At 45.8% G+C, this 22,138-nt stretch overlaps 1 protein-coding gene across 1 annotated transcript; it reads left to right on the top strand.

The window, feature by feature from the left end:
- Positions 1-750: 750 nt before the first annotated feature.
- On the top strand, positions 751-7,589 carry LOC148590971 (endogenous retroviral envelope protein HEMO-like). The gene is made up of 2 exons (XM_088538262.1): positions 751-844; positions 6,703-7,589. The coding sequence occupies exons 1-2, from the start codon at positions 751-753 to the stop codon at positions 7,587-7,589; spliced, it is 981 nt and encodes a 326-aa protein (XP_088394388.1).
- The last annotated feature ends 14,549 nt before the right edge of the window (positions 7,590-22,138 follow it).

Genomic DNA, 22,138 nt, shown 5'->3' with positions numbered 1-22,138 from the left:
AATAAATCCTGGGAACTTACAACCTTTAATAAGAGGACTCCCCATGGTACTGAAACTTAAGGTGCAAAATTTGAGAGATCATATAATAGCCACCGAGGCCAGTAATCATAATCCTATGGTTCCGCCCTTGCATGTCCCTACCTAGGCAAATGCCCTGTTAGAACTCCATCAAGCTGCCCAGGAGAGGGGGATGGATGCAAGCCCTAGGTCAAGGCAGGTGTGCCAGGCACAAGCCACCCCAAAGAGAGGCCATTCACCCCCGAGGTGAAAGGGGGTGAAAGGGGAGAGAAAGAGGGGGATAAGGAAAAATGGAATGCATTATGGAGAAGGACACTAGTTTTAGGTGTGCACCGGTTTATGCTGCACAACCAAAAGACAGAGGACATTGAAAAGCTAGTGAAGGAAATGAAGCAAGGAGGCAGAAGTGATCAGCAGTCTGTTCCTCCAGATTGAGGAGAAGGCCTGCCTCCAAATGCCTGCAACCCTTTCTCAAAGACGAGAAAGGAATTGCGAGACTTGGAAAGCTAAGTGGCACTAGTCAGAGGACAGGCCAGCCAATCCGAATGTCATCAGTAGCGCAACGGCCTGAAACAAATGAACCATGGGTTATCATCCCCGTAGGACCAAACAAACATGCAGTCTCCTTTTTAATAGACACAAGGCCCCAAATCAGTACATTACCTAAGTCTCCCAGTTTAGAAGCTGAACCCCTGACGGCTGAGTCAGACCTCAATCAAGGGAGTGTGGTTTATGGATGCCTCGCCATGTCAAACAGCCACGGGGTGGAGATATAAAGTGATAGCAGTAGAAGTAGCCCCAGGTGAAACTATTATCCAAGAAGAAGGTAATGCCCAAGTAGGAGAATTAAAAACTGTCTAAATAGCGATAGATCGTGGTGCAAAGGTGATATACACTGACTCATACTCAGTATATGTGGAGGCATAGTACCTTGTCAGTAGATAATAGGTGCCTTGTTAGTAGATAGTTAATCGCAAGAACGCCTTAGCAGTGCACGGTTGATGGGCTGACCCGCAAGGACTAATGTCTTATCGGCAAGGAACAAAGCAAGAAAAGGAGGAGGACTACAACCACATGTGGAATGTCTTGTTAGCAGATAAGGAACAGAGCAAGGAGAAGAAGATAACCACAACTGCACGGCTGGCAAGATGCTGATTGATTATAATTTTAGGAACACTTGTGTTAAAAGAGTATAAAAAGGAGATGGTTTGAGAATAAAGTTGTCTCACTCTGCATCCCAGACTGAGTCCGTTCTTTCGCAAGGTGCAACAAATGGCGCCCAACGTGGGGCTCGAAGACTAGCTGTGTCTTGGCTGCACCGCCCAGCTGAACTCCCGGGATTCACGCTGAAAGGAAGCGTAAGGATCACGCTGAAAGGAAGCGTCCTTTGTGCGCACACCAACACCTCTTGAAAGGAAAGAGGTAAGCAGCTGGGGACTATGGGGATACACTTAACGAAGGAACAAAAAGATGTTTTAGAAGCCTTTTCTAAGATCTTAAAACAACAGGGCAAGAAATTAGATGAGGAAGATCTACAAAAGGTTCTTGCATGGGCTTCTAAAAACGATCCCTCCGTGAACAGTAAGAACGTATTTGATACGGAGAAGTGGGACCAAATTGGGGTCCGATTATGGGACTGTGCCACTCGCAGTGATAAGGCTGCTGCTGGCCTGTTGCCACAATGGCGAGTTGTATTCGAAACACTGAAATCTCACAGTGGGCCGCAGTTGAACACAAATGACGGAGTCGAGGCTCCTGCCATCCCCTCCGCGCCTCCATTACCTCAATCATGTCCTGATGAGAATCAGGAAACAAAATGCGCTGCAAAAGCCTTGGTACAGTCACCTGATGACCAGGACGATGATCCTTTTGACCCGGGTCCTATTAACCCTGAGAAGGAACCAGACCTATACTCCCTGGATTTGCATGATAAATGGGCTTCAGTAAAACGAGGAGCAAAACAGGCGGGGGATGTGGGCATGCTGAAAGCCTTCCCCGTTATCTATGCGCCAGACCAGAATCCGCGCTGGGAAGGATTGTCATACAATCTTATTAAGGATGTGCGGCGCACGGTGACAGATCACGGCCTTGGCGCACCATATACCACCCACCTTATACAAACTCTTTGTGATTCTTCGGTTTTTACTCCTCACGATTTTAAAACTTTGTTTCGCCTGATTATGACTGATATGCAATATACGATGTGGGAGTCAAAAATGAAACAGCTTGCTCGAGCACAGGGGGAGGAAAACCAGCGCCAGTCAAAAAGAGGTCCTTTACGGACTGTTACTGTGGACATGCTAATGGGGGAGGGTGACCACAGTGCCACAACAGCACAAGCAGGAATTCCCCCTGAGGGCCTGCAACAAGTTAAGGCACTTGCTCTTCGCGCCCTTAAGGCCGTCCCGGAGGCTGGTAAACAACGACAGCCTTTTGTTACCATAAGACAAGATGCAAATGAGCCTTACATGAAGTTTTTAGATAGGCTTAATGAGGCTCTGGAGAAGCAAATTGATAATGAACAAGCACGAAGCTACATTTTTAAACAACTAGCAATTGAGAATGCTAACCCTGATTGCCAGAGAGTTTTGCGAACACTAAAGGATCCTACTATTGATGACATGCTGAAGGCGTGCATTAACGTCGGCTCTAAACTGTACGAGTGCTCTCTGATGGCCGAGACGTTTGCAACAATGTCTATGAAAAATCCATGCTTTGCTTGTGGCCAATTTGGTCATATCCGTAAATACTGTCCAAAAACGCAAGCAAACAGAGGAGCGCCTGGAATATGTCCGCGCTGTCACAAAGGACGACACTATGTTAATCAGTGTCGATCAAAATTTGATAAGGAAGGTCAACCGCTAGCCCCTTCGGGAAACTTCAAGCGGAGCGCGGTGAGGGGTCGCGCTGTGAAAGCAAATCACCCCTCACAGCGGCCTCACCAGGAAGCAGCCGCCGCTTGTGCGCCAGCACAGGGGGCAGCGCCGGTGTGGACCTGGCCACCACAATAGAAGTGCTAATTACTGATACATCAGTTGTGCTAATTCCAACTGGTGTCCATGGCCCCCTGGGGCGAGGAATGGCAGCACTATTGATTGGGCGATCTTCAACAACCAGACAAGGGCTGTTTGTGTTACCTGCAGTTATCAATGCAGATTTCAAAGGAGAAATTAAGATGATGGTATGGACTCAGATATCACCCTGTACTGTGCCAGCGGGGAGCCGAATAGCACAATTAGTATACTTTTTACCACAGACACCAAATGCTGCAAAAACTAAATGCGGCATAGGCTCTTTTGGGTCTACGGGACAACCAGAGATTTTCTGGACTCAACAGATAACTATGAATCGTCCACAGATATCCTGTACACTACAATCAGGAGTGACAAAGTTTAATGCACAAGGAATTTTAGATAGCGGAGCGGACGTTACAGTCATCGCTGCCTCGCAATGGCCAAACAGTTTGCCCCTAGTGAATGCGCATACATTGCTTTCGGGAATTGGTGGGCAGAGTACCCCAATGCAAAGCGAAATCCTGATAAATGTTATTGGTCCGGAAGGCAGAACCGCAACCATTAGACCATTTATATTGCCTGGATCCGTTACCCTGTGGGGGAGAGACTTTTTGAGTCAATGGGGCATGCAGTTAAGTACGGATTTTTCTTAGGGGCTACTATCCAGCAGCAGGTCCAACCCTTGATCTGGAAAACAGACAAGCCCGTATGGGTGGATCAGTGGCCCCTTCCACGAAATAAACTGCTCCAGTTACACAAGTTAGTAGAGGAACAATTGCAAGCTGGACATATAGTTCCTACTACAAGCCCCTGGAATACACCAGTTTTTGTAATTCAAAAGAAAAATAATTCCTGGAGATTGTTACATGACCTTAGAAAAATCAATGAGGTCATTGAAGATATGGGAGCCTTACAGCCTGGACTCCCTTCTCCAGCGATGTTACCTCAAACATGGACTTTGATCATAATAGATTTGAAAGACTGTTTCTTTACCATTCCACTTGCACCACAGGATGCACCTCGGTTTGCATTTTCTGTACCTTCCATCAATGCTATGGAACCCCATAAGAGATATCATTGGAAAGTTTTGCCACAAGGCATGAAAAATAGTCCTACATTATGTCAAAAATTTGTGGCAGCAGTCTTAAGTCCAGTACGGAAGTATTTCGACAACGTCCTCATCTATCACTATATGGATGACATATTGATTGCTGCAGAGCAAAAGGAAACGGCACAAGAGGCTCTGCGTCAGATTACGCGAGCAGCATCGGCTGCAGGATTAAAAATTGCAGAAGATAAAGTGCAGGAAACTCCGCCTTGGCGATATTTAGGATGGAGAATTTCTGATCATCAAATTCGACCACAATTATTGACTCTAAAGACAGACATAAAGACTTTAAATGGTCTTCAAAAACTTTTGGGAACTATTAACTGGATCCGTCCCTCCCTAGGGATTTCCACGGAGGAATTACATCCTCTATTTAAGCTTTTAGAAGGAGATACGAGTTTAACATCCCCAAGGAAGCTTACTCCTCCCGCGCAAGCTGCACTTGACAAAGTTGTGAACAAATTAACCACTCAGACTGTTCACAGACGAAAGCAGAATTATCCTGTCAGTCTTTTTGTTTTTTATTCTAGCTTCCAACCTTATGGCTTATTAGCACAATGGATACCACAGGATGCATGTCCGTTAATAATCTTAGAATGGGTGTTTCTACCTCATAATTTTGGCAAAACTGTCACCACTGCTATTGATATGATCGCGATGGTTATTCAAAAAGGAAGAGAACGTTTGATGTTTCTAGATGGCACAGAGCCTGATATTATTTATTTACCGCTCAGTACAAAACAATTAACCTTTCTGACTCACCAGTCTTTTGTTTTTCAGTGTGCCTTGGCAGATTATCCAGGACAAATAAGTATCCACTTTCCAGGACATAAAATCATACAGTCTTTTAACTCTCTTTCTCTATTACCTGTTTCCCATTTGAGCCTTACGCCAATACCTGATGCTCTTACAGTATTTACTGATGGCTCAGGTAGGACAGGGCGTGCAGTTGTATTGTGGAAAAATGATGAAGGGCACTGGGAGAGCGACGTACATGTTGTCACAGGCTCACCACAGATAGTGGAATTATCAGCGGTCGTCCGCGTTTTTACGCGATGGCCCTCTGCAGTTAACATTATAACAGACTCTGCCTATGTCGCAGGGTTAGTCTCTAGATTAGAACACTCCTTTTTAAAAGAGGTTTCAAACGAGACCCTCTTTGCGCTTCTCTGGAAGCTCAGATGGCTATTAAACAGAAGGATTTATCCGTACTTTATCCAACATGTACGCTCGCACACCTCACTGCCTGGACCTATTAGCGAAGGTAATGCTCAAGCAGATAGCCTTGCAGGAGCTGTAGTTCTGCCGGATCGCTTTGCACAAGCACGTTTGTCGCATGACTTTTATCACCAAAATGCAAAAGCGTTACGGAGGTCATTCCAATTGACTCAGGAACAAGCTAGACAAATCATACAGTCGTGCCTAGACTGCCAGCGCATTTTACCAGTACCATCCATTGGAGTAAACCCTCGGGGTCTTTCTGCGCTTGAAATTTGGCAATCAGATGTAACGCATATCCCTGAATTTGGCAGATTCAAATATGTGCATGTTTCTGTTGATACCTTCTCATCCTGTATCTATGCTTCTGCACATACAGGTGAGAAGGCCAAAGATGTATGTCGACACTTTATGATGGCCTTTGCAATGTTGGGAGTGCCTAAAACTATAAAAACTGACAATGGTCCAGCTTATATAGCACAAAAAACGCAAATATTCTTTCAACAATGGGGAATCCAACACATCACAGGTATCCCCCATTCACCCACAGGCCAAGCGATTATTGAGCGTACACATGGCACCCTTAAGAATATGCTACAAAAACAAAAAAAGGGGAGCGTAGGGTTATCCCCACAGGAACGCATAGCAAAAGCTTGCTATGTGTTGAATTTTTTAAATCACTGGACAGAAGAGGGACCCCCTATATACCGACATTTTGATTCACACAGACACCACAAAGTTCAGGAAAAAGCCCAGGTTGTAGCCAAAAACCCACAGACGAATCAGTGGGAAGGGCCTTTTCCTTTAATAACCTGGGGTAGAGGATATGCTTGTGTTTCTACAGGCACAGGGCCAAGATGGGTACCTGCTCGATGGATCAAGCCTTTCTTATCACAGTCATCATCATCATCTGCACCGTGACATCACCCACACCGCAGTGGATGCCACCCCAGCCTAAAACTAACATATGGGTAACTCTGGCCAATCAAACGGGACAGGACATGTTATGTTTGTCATTATCTAGTCCAGGAAATCCTTTTGTAACCTGTCTGGTAGGACAACCTGTTGATGATTGGCAGGTTCCCCTCGAAAGGCGTCCATACATAAGTGATAAACCAACTGACATAGTTGATAAGTGGAATAATTGGATCCCATGGTTTCCAAAAATGAATATAGAGCCACAAGAGCTAGATTTGTTAGGATCAGTAAAAATGGATTATTGTGTGTATCTTAACTATACAGATGGGTGGGCTAACTGGAAAGAAGTATCCCCTCCTCTCCCAGGATACAATGGATACACATAAAATACACATAAAATACAATGGCTGAATGCTACCCTACCAGAGTATAGAAATGCCACTGCATGGTGCAACTATACTGCCGCAAAATTAACTTTATCTGGTAGATACCCACTCAAATTACCAAAGGGCCTATTTCTAATTTGTGGAGATCGTGCCTGGCCTGGCATCCCCTCTCGCGCATGCGGGGGACCATGCAGCATTGGAAGGCTGACTCTGTTGACACCCAACATTTCAATGATTAATAACCATAGAAAATGCCCCAAGCGCACCATACACGCTTTTCAATCTGAGTGTGATGACCAAGTAACATTTTGGAACACTGCAGAAATCGTATCAGCATCTATATTTACACCCGGGGTGGCATCAGGGAAAGCGCTAGTAACCTTAAATAGGCTTGGTTGCTGGCTGGCAAAACAGACTAATGCTACTTCCCTGGCACTGAGTGGGCTATTGCTAGATGTTAATTCCGTTAGGCATGCTTCACTTCAAAATAGAGCTGCTATAGACTTTTTGTTATTAGCACAAGGCCATGGGTGTCAGGATTTTGATGGACTCTGTTGCATGAATTTATCTGACCATTCGGAATCCATCCATAAAAGCATTGAAAATTTACAAAAAGGAGTGCAGAAGTTACGTCAAGACGATGGTTTCAATATTTTTGGGAATCTTTTGGGGAATTTAGGATTAGCTGCGTGGATTAAGGGAACATTGCAAATAGGTTTGATGTGCCTGATAATCTTTGTTTGCCTTTTAATTTGTATCCCATGTTTGTTAACAACAATTCAGTGTTTAATAGACCGTGCCTTGAAACAAGCATTCTTCATAAATAAAGAAGGGGGAGATCTGGGGATCTCAAGGACAGGCTCGAGAGTATTGGTGGAGAGACCTTGGGAAAAGGACACCGGTATGGTTGTTGGAATCAAACCATGAGAGTAAATGCAACAAACTAAACAATCTTTTGCTTAGCTATGTTAACGCAAAGTTTCTAATTGTTGTACTACCTGTATTTTGTACTAACTGTATTTTGCTTATTGTTAGTGTATCTATCTGCTTTGTTTCTTATTATGTGTTCAACGATTGATTGATTGATCCTTTAACCAAGTTATGGCTGTTCAGCTAAAAACAGCTATGGCAATACAACAAACAAATAAAGAAGGGGGAGATGTGGAGGCATAGTACCTTGTCAGTAGATAATAGGTGCCTTGTTAGTAGATAGTTAATCGCAAGGACGCCTTAGCAGTGCACGGTTGATGGGCTGACCCGCAAGGACTAATGTCTTATCGGCAAGGAACAAAGCAAGAAAAGGAGGAGGACTACAACCACATGTGGAATGTCTTGTTAGCAGATAAGGAACAGAGCAAGGAGAAGAAGATAACCACAACTGCACGGCTGGCAAGATGCTGATTGATTATAATTTTAGGAACACTTGTGTTAAAAGAGTATAAAAAGGAGATGGTTTGAGAATAAAGTTGTCTCACTCTGCATCCCAGACTGAGTCCGTTCTTTCGCAAGGTGCAACAAGTATACAAGGGAGCGATTGATTGGGTAGGATATTGGGAAAGCAACGACTGGCAGGTCAATGGATGTCAGATGTGGCAGAAGGAAGACTGAAAAGAGATCCTAGAGGAGGGAAGGAGATGTGAAATCAAAATAGGATGGGTAAAAGCCCATAACTCAGATGGAAGCGTTACTGAGAAATGGAATGGCATAGCAGACAAGTTTTTGAAGGTACGAGAGGTGGTTATTGACGAAACAAACTGGGAAAGAATAGCAGAGTGGCTGCATGCTCTGAGAGGACATACAGGAGAGAAGGATTTAGTGAAAGAAAGCCTTGTGTGAGGATGACCTATAGAAAGTTAATTTTGATTCTGCTAGGCTTATGAATCATGCCTATGCACCTGGGAAGCTACTGATAACAGTTTTGAAAAATTAGTGCACGATGAATGTATTTTTTTTTCTTTCTTTCCCAATGGGGTAACCTGTTCAACCATACTCCACACCAAGACAAGTTTTGTTTTCTCTTACAGTGATCCTCAAGGCGGCAGACGAAAGTGCTATGTCTGCGCTGCTGGACTGAAGCCTCTCTAGCATATATACAGCGAATACAGGGAACTCCTCCATGTGGGGGCATTGGGAAGATTATGTAGATCTCAAATGTACACTGGCCATTGCCCTCTTCATTGCTATTTCTCATAGGAATTATAGTGTGTAAACCCAAATTGTAGTTCAAAAATAATGGCCTGTGCCAGCAAATCGTCTCACCTTATCGGCACACTCTGTTTAGTAGCTCTCTGTTCTTATCTTCTGCACCGCTTCAATACAGCTACTTTTAGATGATATCCCTATTCCTTACACCCCTCGGAAGTTGCTAGTAATCTCGCATGGCGGTTAATCCAGGGTTTTGTGGGTATCTGGAACCTTACAAATCAATTGGTGTGCTTTGACTATCCACAAGCCACTGGGTAGGGGTATTATCTTTAGGGGAATTCCTTTTAATCTGATGGAACACCTCAAGATCACTAATTTAAAAGATAATTATGCACTCGAAGCTGAGCATACAGAATTGCCAGTTATTGGCACTGTGCTCATGTATCACTACAATTATGATTTGAATGCCACCTGGTGCTTCCAGATCACAGATAATTCAACAGACACCTGTCAAACTAAAGAATCTTCCTCTGTAAGTTTTTATACGGTCTCTCTCTGAACTACGTGCATGGTCCCTGTGGAACTCCACAGCTCAACACAGTCATTCCCCATTTGATGAGAACATTAGATGGCAACTAACCAGTGAGTGTGAGCATGAACTCACTTGGCACTAAGATACCCTGATTTTCTGGAACACTGACTCCCTAAAAGACCCACTGACCAACATCTTACTTCCAAAAAGGTTTTCAAGTGTACCAATCAGTTGTGGAATGATTTTCCCTGAGAAGTCTGGGTGGTCCCGGCCTTGTGCCAATTCCTTCGGGACATGTGCATCTGTAAGGGGTACTTGTCTTTAGAGCCCTTCTCACATGCACTTATCATTAGTATTAGCAGCCCTCTGACTAACCAAACCTAACTAATTATGGCATAGCCCCAAATGGTAAATCCTGTCACACTAATTTATACCCAGCTCTGATAACATAATGTATTGTGGTTTTGCTCTGATAATATAATGTATTCACACTTATTGCCCTTGGAACACCGAAGACTGCACTGTAAGAAAAAGAAAGAAGAAAAACATTCCTTCTGCACTAATTTTGCACTGCTTTTATCAGTAGCTTCCCAGGTGCTTAGGCATGATTCATAAGTCTAGCAAAATCAAAATTAACTTTCTCATTTATTGGGTAATCATTTCATCTGTGGCTACTTCTACTGTTACTGCTTTATATTTCCACCCTGTGGCTGTCCAGCATGATGAGATATCTGTAAACCACAGTCCCTTGAGGTCCGATTTAGCAGTTAGGGGTTCCGCTTCTAAAATAGGAGACGTAGGGCAATACACTGATTTGGGCTCCTATTTCTATTAAAACTGAGACCTCACATTTGCATGGTCCTATGGGATGATAACCTGTGGTTCATTAGTTTCAGGCCATTGCACTATTGGTAACACTCATCTGGCGTGTCCTCTGACAAGCGCATCAATCTGGAGGAACAGACAACTGATCACTTCTGCCTCCTTGCTTCATTTCCTCCACTAGCAATTTCCTGATCTGTATTGCCATAGGTTTCATTCCCTTATTGGTGCTTGCAAGCGTGTCCAGTTTGGTATTGTTGCAGTCTTTAGCGAAGCATGACCATCCTGCCTCCACACTATTTCCCACTTCCCTATCTTGCTGCAGGGAACAGTACCCATCATTTCCCCATCATGTCTCTGATGCATCTTCGGAGTTCATACAATTCGTCAGTTTCATCATTAACTCTACTTGCTCATCAAGTGGGAAGTCTTGCAGAGGCAGGGCGGTTGCGCTTTGCTAAAATTTGCAAACAATCCCCAACTGGCTAAAGAACTGATACGCTTGCAAAACACCCAATAAGGGACCGAAACCCATCTCACTGATGGTGCAAAGAGCAGATGCTCTTATGGAACTCGGCTGAAGGTTCTGGAAGGATCCTTTCATAAGGGTGACAATAGCACAGTCATATACATCTCTCCTAGGGATATAAAGGACAGAGTCTTGCACTGACGAGTTGAGCAGGGATCAGGAACAACACCTGACCAACTTCTCCAGCTAGACCATGAGGATCCCCTCACCTGAGAACTGAGCTAAGGTAGCTCCTTATAAGGTTGAGAGCTCCCTGTACATTCAGGGAGAAGAAATGCTAGCACTTGTCAACTCCTTCCAAGATTAAGAGGCCACTGTATGCTCAGGGTTAAGAAACACTATAGAATTTTAGTAGGATAAGCAGTGCACTCCATTTAGTTGTGCTAATTGCTATTTACTAATTGATGAGCCCCTCCCTCTTCTCTGTGGTGGCCAGTGACAGGACGAGGGGTAACGGGTATAAATTGAAACACAGGCAGTTCCACCTCCATGTGAGGAAGAACTTCTTTACCGTGAAGGTGACAGAGCCCTGGAACAGGCTGCCCAGAGAGGTTGTGGAGTCTCCTTCTCTGGAGATCTTCCAAGCTCACCTGGATGCCACCCTGTGCCCCATGCTCTAGGTGTCCCTGCTGGAGCAGGGGGGTTGGACTAGATGATCTCTAGAGGTCCCTTCCAACCTTAACCATTCTGTGATTCTGTGTTTCTGTGATAATTAATATTAAAGTATTTTAGATAACGTCTGTTTTGAAGGTTGTAGTTATCAGTGTATATATTGATGGACAGAAAAGTCTCTCCTAAAGCTTAATAAAACCAAATAAACCTAGCTGGAATAAAACTGATAGAACTACATTGTAAATGTTAATGTAAGTATAGACTTCTTGGTGGAAAAGAGTTAGTAAAAGATGACCCGATAAACAGATATTTATTGGAAATTATTCTTTTAATCTGGTATGTATTTTTAAAAAGGTCAGTGCCATGAGATTGTACCAAATATTCAAATATGTGATAGTCCTAAAATTATTTAACTATAATGTTTAATCCTTTCACAAGGTATGCGTGCTTTTGTTTATATAGAATTTAGTTATATTACTTTTGTTAGACATGTCTGATTAAAAATTGCCAAGAATGTTGTAGAATAGTTCCCATTTGGATACTAAATCGCTTTTTATAACATTTCAGATTTTATTGTTTCCATAAGTTTTCAACGTCATTCAACCCTTTGTTTCATGTTTTCCCAACAAGTTTTAGCTAATATTGTTCAAATCTTTATAATATATTTCATCAGGTTTTAAAGTGAATGCTGACAGTAGCAGTATTAGACCCTACATACCAAGCAGATACCACATGGTCTGAATAACAGGCCCCCCTGTTGAGTGTGGATCAAATCAAAATCTTTGCATAGTCATTATGCAATGTGCTGATAGAAATCTGTTTTTAAAACTGCTTTTTGCTGTAAAGATGGATTCTTCTAGAGTTTATCCTATCAATCACTGATGCATGTACATAATTCCCACTAATGCTAATGAAAGTTGAATACGCTATGGTTTTGAGTAGTCCTAGAAGTCATCTTGACCTTTCATACCACTAACTAAATAAAATGAACCACATGAAGTTTACTGTAGGTGACTGGAAGGCTAGCTTTGTTTAAGATCTTCAAAATCATAGTCCTGTCTGTCTTATTATCAATGCTAAAGATATAAGGGCTTTTTTAATAGGCTTTGGCCCAGAATTCTTAGCAACAATTCCTCTTTTTTCCCCCTGATATTCAAAATTGGAAGGTAAGAAATAAAAAGAGCAAAAGTTAAATTTCTAGGAGGTAGCATTAACTTGGTTATGTTGTATAAGAGAAACATATTTGTTCATATTTAGTTACATTTCTGTTGGAATGATATTGCCTGAAAATGCAGTAAGAGATATTTTTATGAAATTGCAAACATAAACAAGAAATATTGTCCATCTCTGCAAGTTTTTTACTCTTTATTACATTACTAATTCTGCCATCTTCATTTTGCTTTACTGAACTATTTTCCTGATTTTTTTTCCAATGAATTTAAACAAAAAGAAAAAAAGATGTGAAAAGATGTGTGTGCCTGTCATATTTTGTGAAGTTCCTTATTGCAATAATAGCCACATAGAAGTGTTTAACCATGTGTGGCATATCCTTAATAAAATACGCATATACCCCATGTATAATTTCCATGTTCCAATAAATCAAGCTCTTGTTCATAATGAAACTTCCTCAATGAGGTTAACATCCAAGGCAAGCTGTAGGTTTCACATTCAGTGGTATTGGCAGCAGTTCTATTTAAACATATTCCAACTTCCCCCCTTTTTACAATGGAAAGATTGATTTCTCATGGTTCAGTCCTTCCACCCAGATATATTACTTAATTGGTTTTATTTCTAGTGCCGTGTGTGGTTCAGAAATCAAGCAGTCAAGCAGTCTGCTCCATTCAGTTTTGTTTCAGTGCAAATAGCCCTGTGCACTTGCTGCCTTTCGGCTTCAATTGCCTCGGCGCATCGAGCAGGCACGGGCGCCACCACCCGGGAACCCGGGCCAAATGAGCACAGACACCAATATGGTGGATGCAGCAAATGGCGTTTATTGCAGGTACATCCGAACTTATATAGGGCGCCTGCGTGCGGAAGCGCGCCCCGTAGCCAATAGCGTTAACATCGCCTTATACGGGCACGTGCCCATCTCCCCTGCACGTGCCCATCTCCCCTATTCTTTCCGCATAGCACGAGATCTTCCGACCGCCGTACCCTACATCTCCCCCTCCCCTAGACATCCTATGTCAACGTAAACGTCCCATGTTAACCCAAACATCCCATGTTAACCTAAACATCACTACTTTGAACGAACTGCCACAAAACCTGCAACAATAGGATAACACACAAGTGCGGTGGCCTTTTCTCATCGCGTCTACGAGGGTTTCGCTCCTCCGGCTTCCTCGTCTCCTCCAAACGGGCGTACGGGTTGCGAGGACGTCCCACAGTTCGGTCCTGTAGGAGAAGACTTGCAGTCGCTATTAGTCTTAAGGTCCAGCCTCACCCATCTTGCCAGCACCCATTTGATTATTCCCTGCCGTCGCACAGCTGCATAACCCCTTCCCTGGGTTACCAGGTCCCAGCCGGGTTCCCAAACCCCCTGTTCCGGGAATCTGACCAGAACTGGAGGTCCGTCCTCCACAGCCGCGACCGCCCAATGTTTATCTATTGACGTCTTGTTCTCGTCACCCCGGACAAAGTGGTTTAGCGAGTATAATGCTCGCATTAAAATTTCTGGTTGCTTCACCACGGGGATTCCTTGGGGATGTCCTTCCCCCTCCCCAAGAACCCTAATCTTCTCTTTGAGTGTTTGGTTCGCTCTCTCAACAATAGCCTGCCCCTGACTGTTGTATGGGATTCCATGTACCAGACGGATCCCCCACTTCTCGGCCCAGTCCTGTGTGGACTGAGCCATGAAGCAAGAGCCGTTGTCTGTCTTGATGGTGTGTGGAACACCTAGCCAGGCAATGACAGTAGTCCAGTGTTGCTGTGCGGCACGTGCAGTCACCTTGCGGTGATGCGTAGCCATGATTATCCCACTGTGCGTATCCACCGTGACGGCCAGCCATAGCTGCGGTTTCAAGAGAGGGCAGAGGGTAAAGTCAGACTGCCATATTTGATTCGCCTGCAGCCCTCGTGGGTTGACTCCTGCTCCCCAAAGGCTTGACCGCTGGCAGTACGGGCAAGCTGCCACCACGTCTCTAGCCGCTGCTAGTGGGATCCCGCAATGCTTTGCTAACGCTTTGGCTCCTATATGTAGGTACTCGTGCACCTCTCGGGCACGTGCAGCAGTCCAAACCCCTTTTGCAGCCTCATCAGCTTTCTGATTACCTTCTTGGTAGTATCCCGCTAGGGAGTCATGGCTTCTTACATGCACAATGGAGGCCGTGGCCGTTCTATACTGTAACGCTTCCTCCAGCATGATTGCTATTGGGGTTCCTGCCCATCCGGGGGTGGCCATGTTAAGCAGTAGCTTATAAACAAACATTGAGTCAGTAACTATGTTCACATGCTGTCCCGGCCAGATTCTCAAAGCATGAGCGACCGCGGTAGCTTCCAGATATTGTACACTACTGCCCGGTACGGTAATCTTGACCCTTTCCCAGGTAATATCACGCCATACTACAACAGCTGAGTCAGTCGTGGAGGAGGCATCGGTGAAGACCATAAGGCCCTCCCTCGGCTCGCTCAACATTCGTGGGGTGCACCGTAGTGCAACGAGTGGCAGGTGCCGGTATAGTTCCAAGGCGGGGCCGTATTTCACCTCCCCAGGGTACCCTTCTATGGCCACGAGCAGACTGCTCTGCTCTTGCATCGCTTCATCCCATAATTCCTTTTTAATTGGCACCCACACCGCAGTCGGTTCAACGCCAAAATGTCTGATGCATGCGGCCCTGCCTTTAATGATTAGCTTAGCCATCGCCGTTAAATAGGACATGTAGGCTGTTGTCAGTTGTTTGGACAAGATCCACCATAGGGCATGTGGTCTCTCGGGGTTCCCTTGTCCTAACAGCCCCACGGCTCCCCTTCTTGTTACATTTAGGTATAGCTCAACAGGGCGCGCCGGGTCCCACCTGCAAAGGTGGCTTTCAGAGGCTAGGCTTTCGATCTTTTTTAGGGCCTCGATAGCTGCAGGCGTCAGTTCCCGCTTCTCCCATGGGTGCTGGCCCTTCAGCAGTTCGAACAACGGTGTCATGAGGTCGGTAGGTATGCCAACCAAGGCGCGCAACCATTGAATCACCCCTACCAACTTCTGAACATCATGCAAGGTTCTCACCTCCAGGTCAAGTTTGATCGGCTGTGGACGGACGGTTTCAGGAAGGATTTGTGTCCCTAAGTAAGACACCGAACCACCTCTCTGCGTCTTTGCCTCCTGAATATACAGCCCTTCCTGCTGTAGATGATCAACCACCTCCTTTTCCAGTTTGTCAGTAGCCTGCTGCATGGCTGTAGCCAGCAGCAAATCGTCCATGCAATGGATGATCACCGCCCCGGGGTGGCGGTCCCGAATAGGTTGCAATGCTTGGGCCACTAACCTCTGGCAAATAGTTGGGGAGTTTTTCATCCCCTGAGGGAGCACCTTCCACTGATATCTCTGCGCTGGCTCTCTCAGGTTCGCAGCTGGGACTGTAAAGGCAAATTTCTCACAGTCCTGAGGGGCCAGTGGGATCGAGAAGAAACAGTCTTTGATGTCCATTACCACGACCGGCCATCCTCGAGGGATCGCCGCGGGTAGTGGAAGCCCCGGCTGAAGAGCCCCCATGTCCTTCATTCTCTTATTTACCTCTCAAGTCGTGTAGCAATCTAAACTTACTTTTATCCTTCTTTAGAATGACAAAGATAGGCGTAGTTAAGGGCCACTGCTCTACCCACACCGGCTCCTCTGTTTTCCATTTCAAGGGAATGGCCTTGTTAGGGCTCAGCAGGTAAGCAGTGGCCCCTACGCTAAATTTGTCAGGCAAATGCCGAGTTGAGCCAATACGTCACGCCCGATTAGGGATTCCTGTATTGTCACTATGAATGGGCGGACAATCGCTTGCATGGGGGGCCTTCCCGGGTCCTCTATTTCACACGCCAGAGGCACAGCACTGCATCGCGCATCCGTTGTTCCCCCCCACCCCATCTAGCAAGCCCGCTGGGGATGCCGGCCAGGTGGCCGGCCAGTTGCTTTCTGGTATGCACGTTACATCTGCCCCTGTATCAAACAACATTGTGAGCTCTAATATCCTTGGGGTCACCAGCGGGGGGCCATGAAGGCGCACCTTAACACGGGGTCTCTGCTGGCAGCCTAAGACCAGGGCCACCTAGCTTCGTTCTCCTCTTGTTGTCCTTGACCTCCCTCCCCAGGGTGCCCCGTCGGATACGCCCTGGGGCTCTGCTTCCACCCTCCTTGGGGGGGGGGGGGGGGGGGGCACGCACTCGCGGAGAAGGGCAGCCCCCCCTCGCCCCTCCCCGCCCGGAGTTTCCCTGCGACCTCCGGCAGTCTCGGGCCCGATGCCCTTGATCCCCACAGGCCCAACACGGTCCGGGAGGAGAGCCTGCCGGCGAGCGTTCCATTGGACACTGCGCCCTGATATGGCCTGTCCGACCACATCTGAAGCACACTGCATCCTTCGCTACCCCTATGCGGGCAGCCATTGCCGCTTGTACTACTTGTTTCACTACCGCTTTAGGGAGTGCCTGTTGCTGTTCGAGCACGTGCCTGATTACTTGTCCCAGGGATGCGCCCTTGGGTAGGACACGCATGACCTCTCTGGTTTGCTCATTGCCCTGTTGTTTGATGCATTCCAGCATAATTGCAGGCTTCGCATCAGGTGGCATGGGTGCGGACTCGAGTGCCGCAGTCAGTCGGTCACAAAACTTCTCGAACGGTTCGGTAAGGCCTTGCTTGATCTTTGTCCAAGGCTCAGGTGCCTGCTGCAGCTTCCCTACATCATCATAAGCCCTCCTAGAACTTTCTGCGGAGGCATGTATTTCTCTTGGCCGCAGGTGCATCGCCTGCAATTGGGGGGTCACCTGATTGGGGTCGGCCCCCCTTAGCCTTTCTAGTGTCGAATTCCGCAACGGATGCTGAGGGTCATTAAGTGCCTCAGCCATCATCTGTTGCAGCCTTGTGGTCCACGCGTCTTTCCACAACACTGCCATTGTCGGAGGGAGGATCATACGCGACAAGGCGCGTAGGTCCCATGGCGTTAGCGCACTCGCGTGAACCGTATCCAGCAGTGCCTGTGTAATGGCATGTTTTATCCCATGCTCTTCTATGGCCTTTACCAGCTGCTGGATGACCTTGGTCTCTAGGGGCACCCATTCCATGCCACCCCCTGGGGCCACCCGCACCGGCAGGACCTGTGGCATTTGGAATTTAAGCCCGCCCAGCGCGCATTCGGTAGCCACGAGCTTCCAATTCGTGAGCGGCAGCTCACCTGGTATAGTCGAACTCTTACGTTGCAACTCTTGCAAACCTTTCCGCTGTATGCCTACCTCCCTCTCGATCCTAGAGAGGAGTTGGAAGAGTTCTGCCATCGCGCCTCCAGGTCCTTCCTTATTCTGAGCTATCTTTTCCTCCCTTCCTCTTTTCCCCATCCTGGGGACCGCCCCCTCCTCCGGCCTCCACCCCAAACGCTGAAACTTGGCCGTCAGCTCCCCCACGGAGTCCCCCCCCCGGAGGAGGAGTCGTCTGACCCCTCCCCCGCCTCCTCTTTCAGCCTCGGCAAAGGTGCTGGCCGTCTCCCGGCGGCGCCATGAACCCTCTGGGGTGCCCTCCGAGGCGATTCATCCTCTTCTGGAGGGTATTGAGGTCGTAGGAGCATCCCTGGAACCCAATCTCTGGGGTCGTCCACTACTATCGGCATCGGTGGGGCTGTCGGGACTAGACGTTCCCCTTGATTTACGTGGCCGCCACCTCCCGGATCGTCCTCAGCAGGGGACTGGTCTAACCGCCGCTCCGCGGCCTGCAGTTCCTCCCAAGGGTACCCAGGGGGCCTCCCCTCGCCATCCCTGGCTGCCGGATAGACTTGTGGCGCTTCTTCCGCCCCCCCCATTCTCGGCTCTCCGGCCCCGGAATCCCTTCCACCGGCCTCTTCCCCTTCCTTGACCACGTGTCTCGGAGCCCCCGCAGTATCGGTCACGCCCACTGCCGCCCGCGCTGTTTCCCAGGACTCGCTCTCTTCCCGAGTTCTTTGTAAAAGTTGCCTGATAGTTCCCCAAGTCTTCAATTCTTTTGCCGATTTACTACTCATACTGTACTCCGCTAGTGCAGTAGTACAGTCTGCCCAATGCTGGGGAAACACAACATCCCCGGCATTGTGAATCGCCCCCTCCTTTCAGGAGCCGCTCGATGCAGTTTCACAGAAACATCTCATTCCCGAGCACACACTAACACTCACTGAATCGCCCCATCCTTTCAGGAGCCGCTCGATGCAGCACTTAACTGCGCTAAGTTTCACAGAAACATCTCATTCCTGAGCACACACTAACACGACCTTCACTGTCGCCTCCATGGAGTTCTCGCCGCTTCCCCGGCCGCCCCGTCTTTCAGGAGCCGCCCGCCGAATCACGCCGGGGTCACCACTTGCTGCCTTTCGGCTTCAATTGCCTCGGCGCATCGAGCAGGCACGGGCGCCACCACCCGGGAACCCGGGCCAAATGAGCACAGACACCAATATGGTGGATGCAGCAAATGGCGTTTATTGCAGGTACATCCGAACTTATATAGGGTGCCCGTGTGCGGAAGCGCGCCCCGTAGCCAATAGCGTTAACATCGCCTTATACGGGCACGTGCCCATCTCCCCTGCACGTGCCCATCTCCCCTATTCTTTCCGCATAGCACGAGATCTTCCGACTGCCGTACCCTACATGCACTATATGTCCCTATATAACAAAAGTCTACTGGTTCCTTTCATACCCTTTCAAAAGTGCAGTTATCTATGTAAACTGATACCCAAACTAGGAGTAGAAACCCTTGTAAGTGGTGTCTCAGACTAGGCAGGAATTCAGTTGCATAAATGGTAGTCAAAATGGGAAGTGTATTCTCATGATTCCTGATATGAAACAGGAAGTGATGCCACCAACGAAGCTGATCAGATACAAAAATTGAATTCCTTAAAAGGTATAACAACTTGCTTTCCTTCAGTCCCTTTTCTTCTCTCTGTGTAATATATGGAGATAACTCTCCTGAATGAATGTGTGTTATCTAATCTGCCACTAGAGTGAGACAACTACATATCTCCCTTGGCAGATCAAGCCGAGCTTGAAATTTAAACTTAAGAGAAAATATAAATCATTTATCTAATTATTGCTAGTCTCCAATCTTGTCATGTCTTTTGTGAATGAAAGACATAAAATGTCAAAGGAATAATAATGAGATCTCAAAGGGAAAAATATATTTAGGTAACGTTTTGCTTCCTGTAGCATTTAAAGAATGTAGCACCACAGAAGATAGCTATTTAAAAATCCACTTTAATAAAACCAAAAGTTCTAGAAGAGGAAAAAAAAATGTAGCTGTGCAGTCTATTTTAATTGCTTTTTAATGATGAGTAGCTGTTCAGGCAGGTCCATTTCCAGTAAAGGGAAGAAGAGGAGATATAGAGCATCTTTAAGTGAAGTGTCTCATTTTTCTTTCTTTTTTTTTGAAAAAAAAAACATGCTTATGGGACTTGGGCACAGGTGAGGAGTATGTAAAATGAAGAAAAAAAGGAAAAATACAAAATATTTGTTAGCAGCACTGCAATATCAAAACTGTTGTATAGCTGATTAAGATACAGTACAAGCTTACAATTATATACAACAAAACAGTCAATTCTAAAATAGTTTTGCTTTTTAACAATGATTTTACTTGACAGAAGAGCACTTCAAAGATCCATATGGGAGTTGGAGACCTAGTTTTCATTTTCTTTCTAACTGGCTTTGCATATCTCTAGAGAGAAAAGGATTTATATAGTTTGAAAATGTTTTAAAGTAGAATCCAACGTAGTCTCATTTTCTTCAACAGACTTCTCAGTCTGAAGATTTCATTATCTATGCTGGTCATTAGTTTTGTGCATGTGTATGTGTTAAGTAGCTTTATTCATTCTTATAGATCTATTTGAGCTCACATCACATCACAGTTCATTAGCACAATGGTCTGAGAATGCTGCAAAATAAATTGTTTAAAGCATCATGGAAAATATACAAATCATCAATATGATGAATTTACTTTTTACTAGTCTAAAATTCAGAACTCAGCTACAATGGTGGAAGGTAGAAGGTGGTGTAAAGTAAATGAGAGAGAGAAATCTGATGAGAAAAGGCGGCGGGGGGGAGGGGGGGGAATGTGGCATAATGTCTTCCTCAGTGTTACAGGCCCAAGGCAAAATGCATGGGAACATATATTCATAGCAAACAGAACTCATCTGCTCCAGCACCATGCCCCAGAACACAGCAGCCCTGAATGGATTTAAGTTGTACAGATGTTCCCTTTACTGCTTATGTGTTGTCTTTAAAGATTTTCCCATAGTAGCTATTACTCCCTTATGTATCCATGCATTGGGGAGGGGGAAGGAATTTTGCTTTACCACACAACTGAACCCTAATGTAGGATTGTATGTATTTACCTTGCCACTGCTGGAATGAGTTTGTCCATTTCTGGGTTGCTTTCTGACCCTGAGGAATTGCAACAGACAATGCCTGTGGCGTAAGAAATAGTAGCTTGTGCTGTCTGCCTGTTTTCTCCCAAATTTTACCACTTTCTCCAATATATCCATTTTTTTTTTTCCAAAGCCAAGACATTCTTTGCACTTTTGACAAGCTACTAATGAGATGTCTCCCATTTGGAGACCTCTTAAGTACTCTTGAAAGCAGAACATACAACTCTGATTTCTGTTTGATGGGCCCCTTAACCATGATGTGTTAATGTTGAAGCCTGCCCATACCCTAGCTAAGACCAGCTTTAAAACAACAACAAAAACAGACTTCCATACCTCCTTTTCTTCCCCTCCCTGTTGTCAACTGTCATTTAGACATCAATATGTACATCAAATCTGTCAGAAAAGCATTCTCTGTAGTCTGTACTTTTTGTTGCTGACTTTTAAACCCTTAATCCAGGTGAGTGTGCTTCTGAGACCTCCATGGCCAGGTCCTGACCTTTCAAGATAATATATGGTTTTGCAGTGAGTTGCAGAGATCTGGTACATTTTTAAATTAAACTGTTTTTTAGATTGTCTTATATAGCATTTTCTGATGTCTAGATCTACTGAGGTAGTTGTATCTTCCTTGTTGAGATAATGGTGATTTTTTGGTTTTTGTATACTGCAGTACTTCTTAACACAGTATCCTAGTACTGAGAAAGATTTGAGGGTACTGAGGTACTGAACGTTGTGGTTTTATAGCTTTTTGTGACCTCAACAAATAATGATGTGGACTATTTAGGGTGTTTAGATACCTTTTTTACTTTCTGATTTGTGGGTTTGGACAACCAAATATCTGAATGTTTTTATGCTCCAGCTTGCCAGCTACAAATAGAAATACATTGTTTGGGTTTAATAATTATGATTTTAATTGTTTGGTTGTTATTTGCAAGATTGAAGTGCTCCAGTGCTGTGATGATGGTGTGCAGAAAATCTTGCTGTCAAGAACTGAATGTCCAAAAAGGAGACAGAGGAGTCCTAAAACTTTATTCAAATAAAGAGAGAGTCCACCGGGCATATCCCTGTGGGGGTCTCTCCAATTGCTGGGGGACGCAGCCCCCCTTTTATCCTAATTTCCTGACCCGAGGGACACCCTCTCCTTTTCCCCATTGGCCAAGGTACTCAGAAGTTACAGCCTTCCCGGCCCGCCTACACCGAACTCCTGCCTCCTGCCATCTGTTCTCACCTAAGGTCACCTGACTCCTTTGTCCCCCTTGCTGAAGAATGTGGGGGA

Source organism: Tinamus guttatus, unplaced genomic scaffold (genome assembly GCF_059628265.1).
Source record: "Tinamus guttatus ecotype Peru unplaced genomic scaffold, ASM5962826v1 Tinamus_guttatus_pri_ptg000949l, whole genome shotgun sequence".
NCBI lineage: Eukaryota > Metazoa > Chordata > Aves > Tinamiformes > Tinamidae > Tinamus > Tinamus guttatus.
The sequence above is the reverse complement of the archived record's forward strand: the minus strand, read 5'-3'. Positions and strand labels throughout refer to the sequence as shown.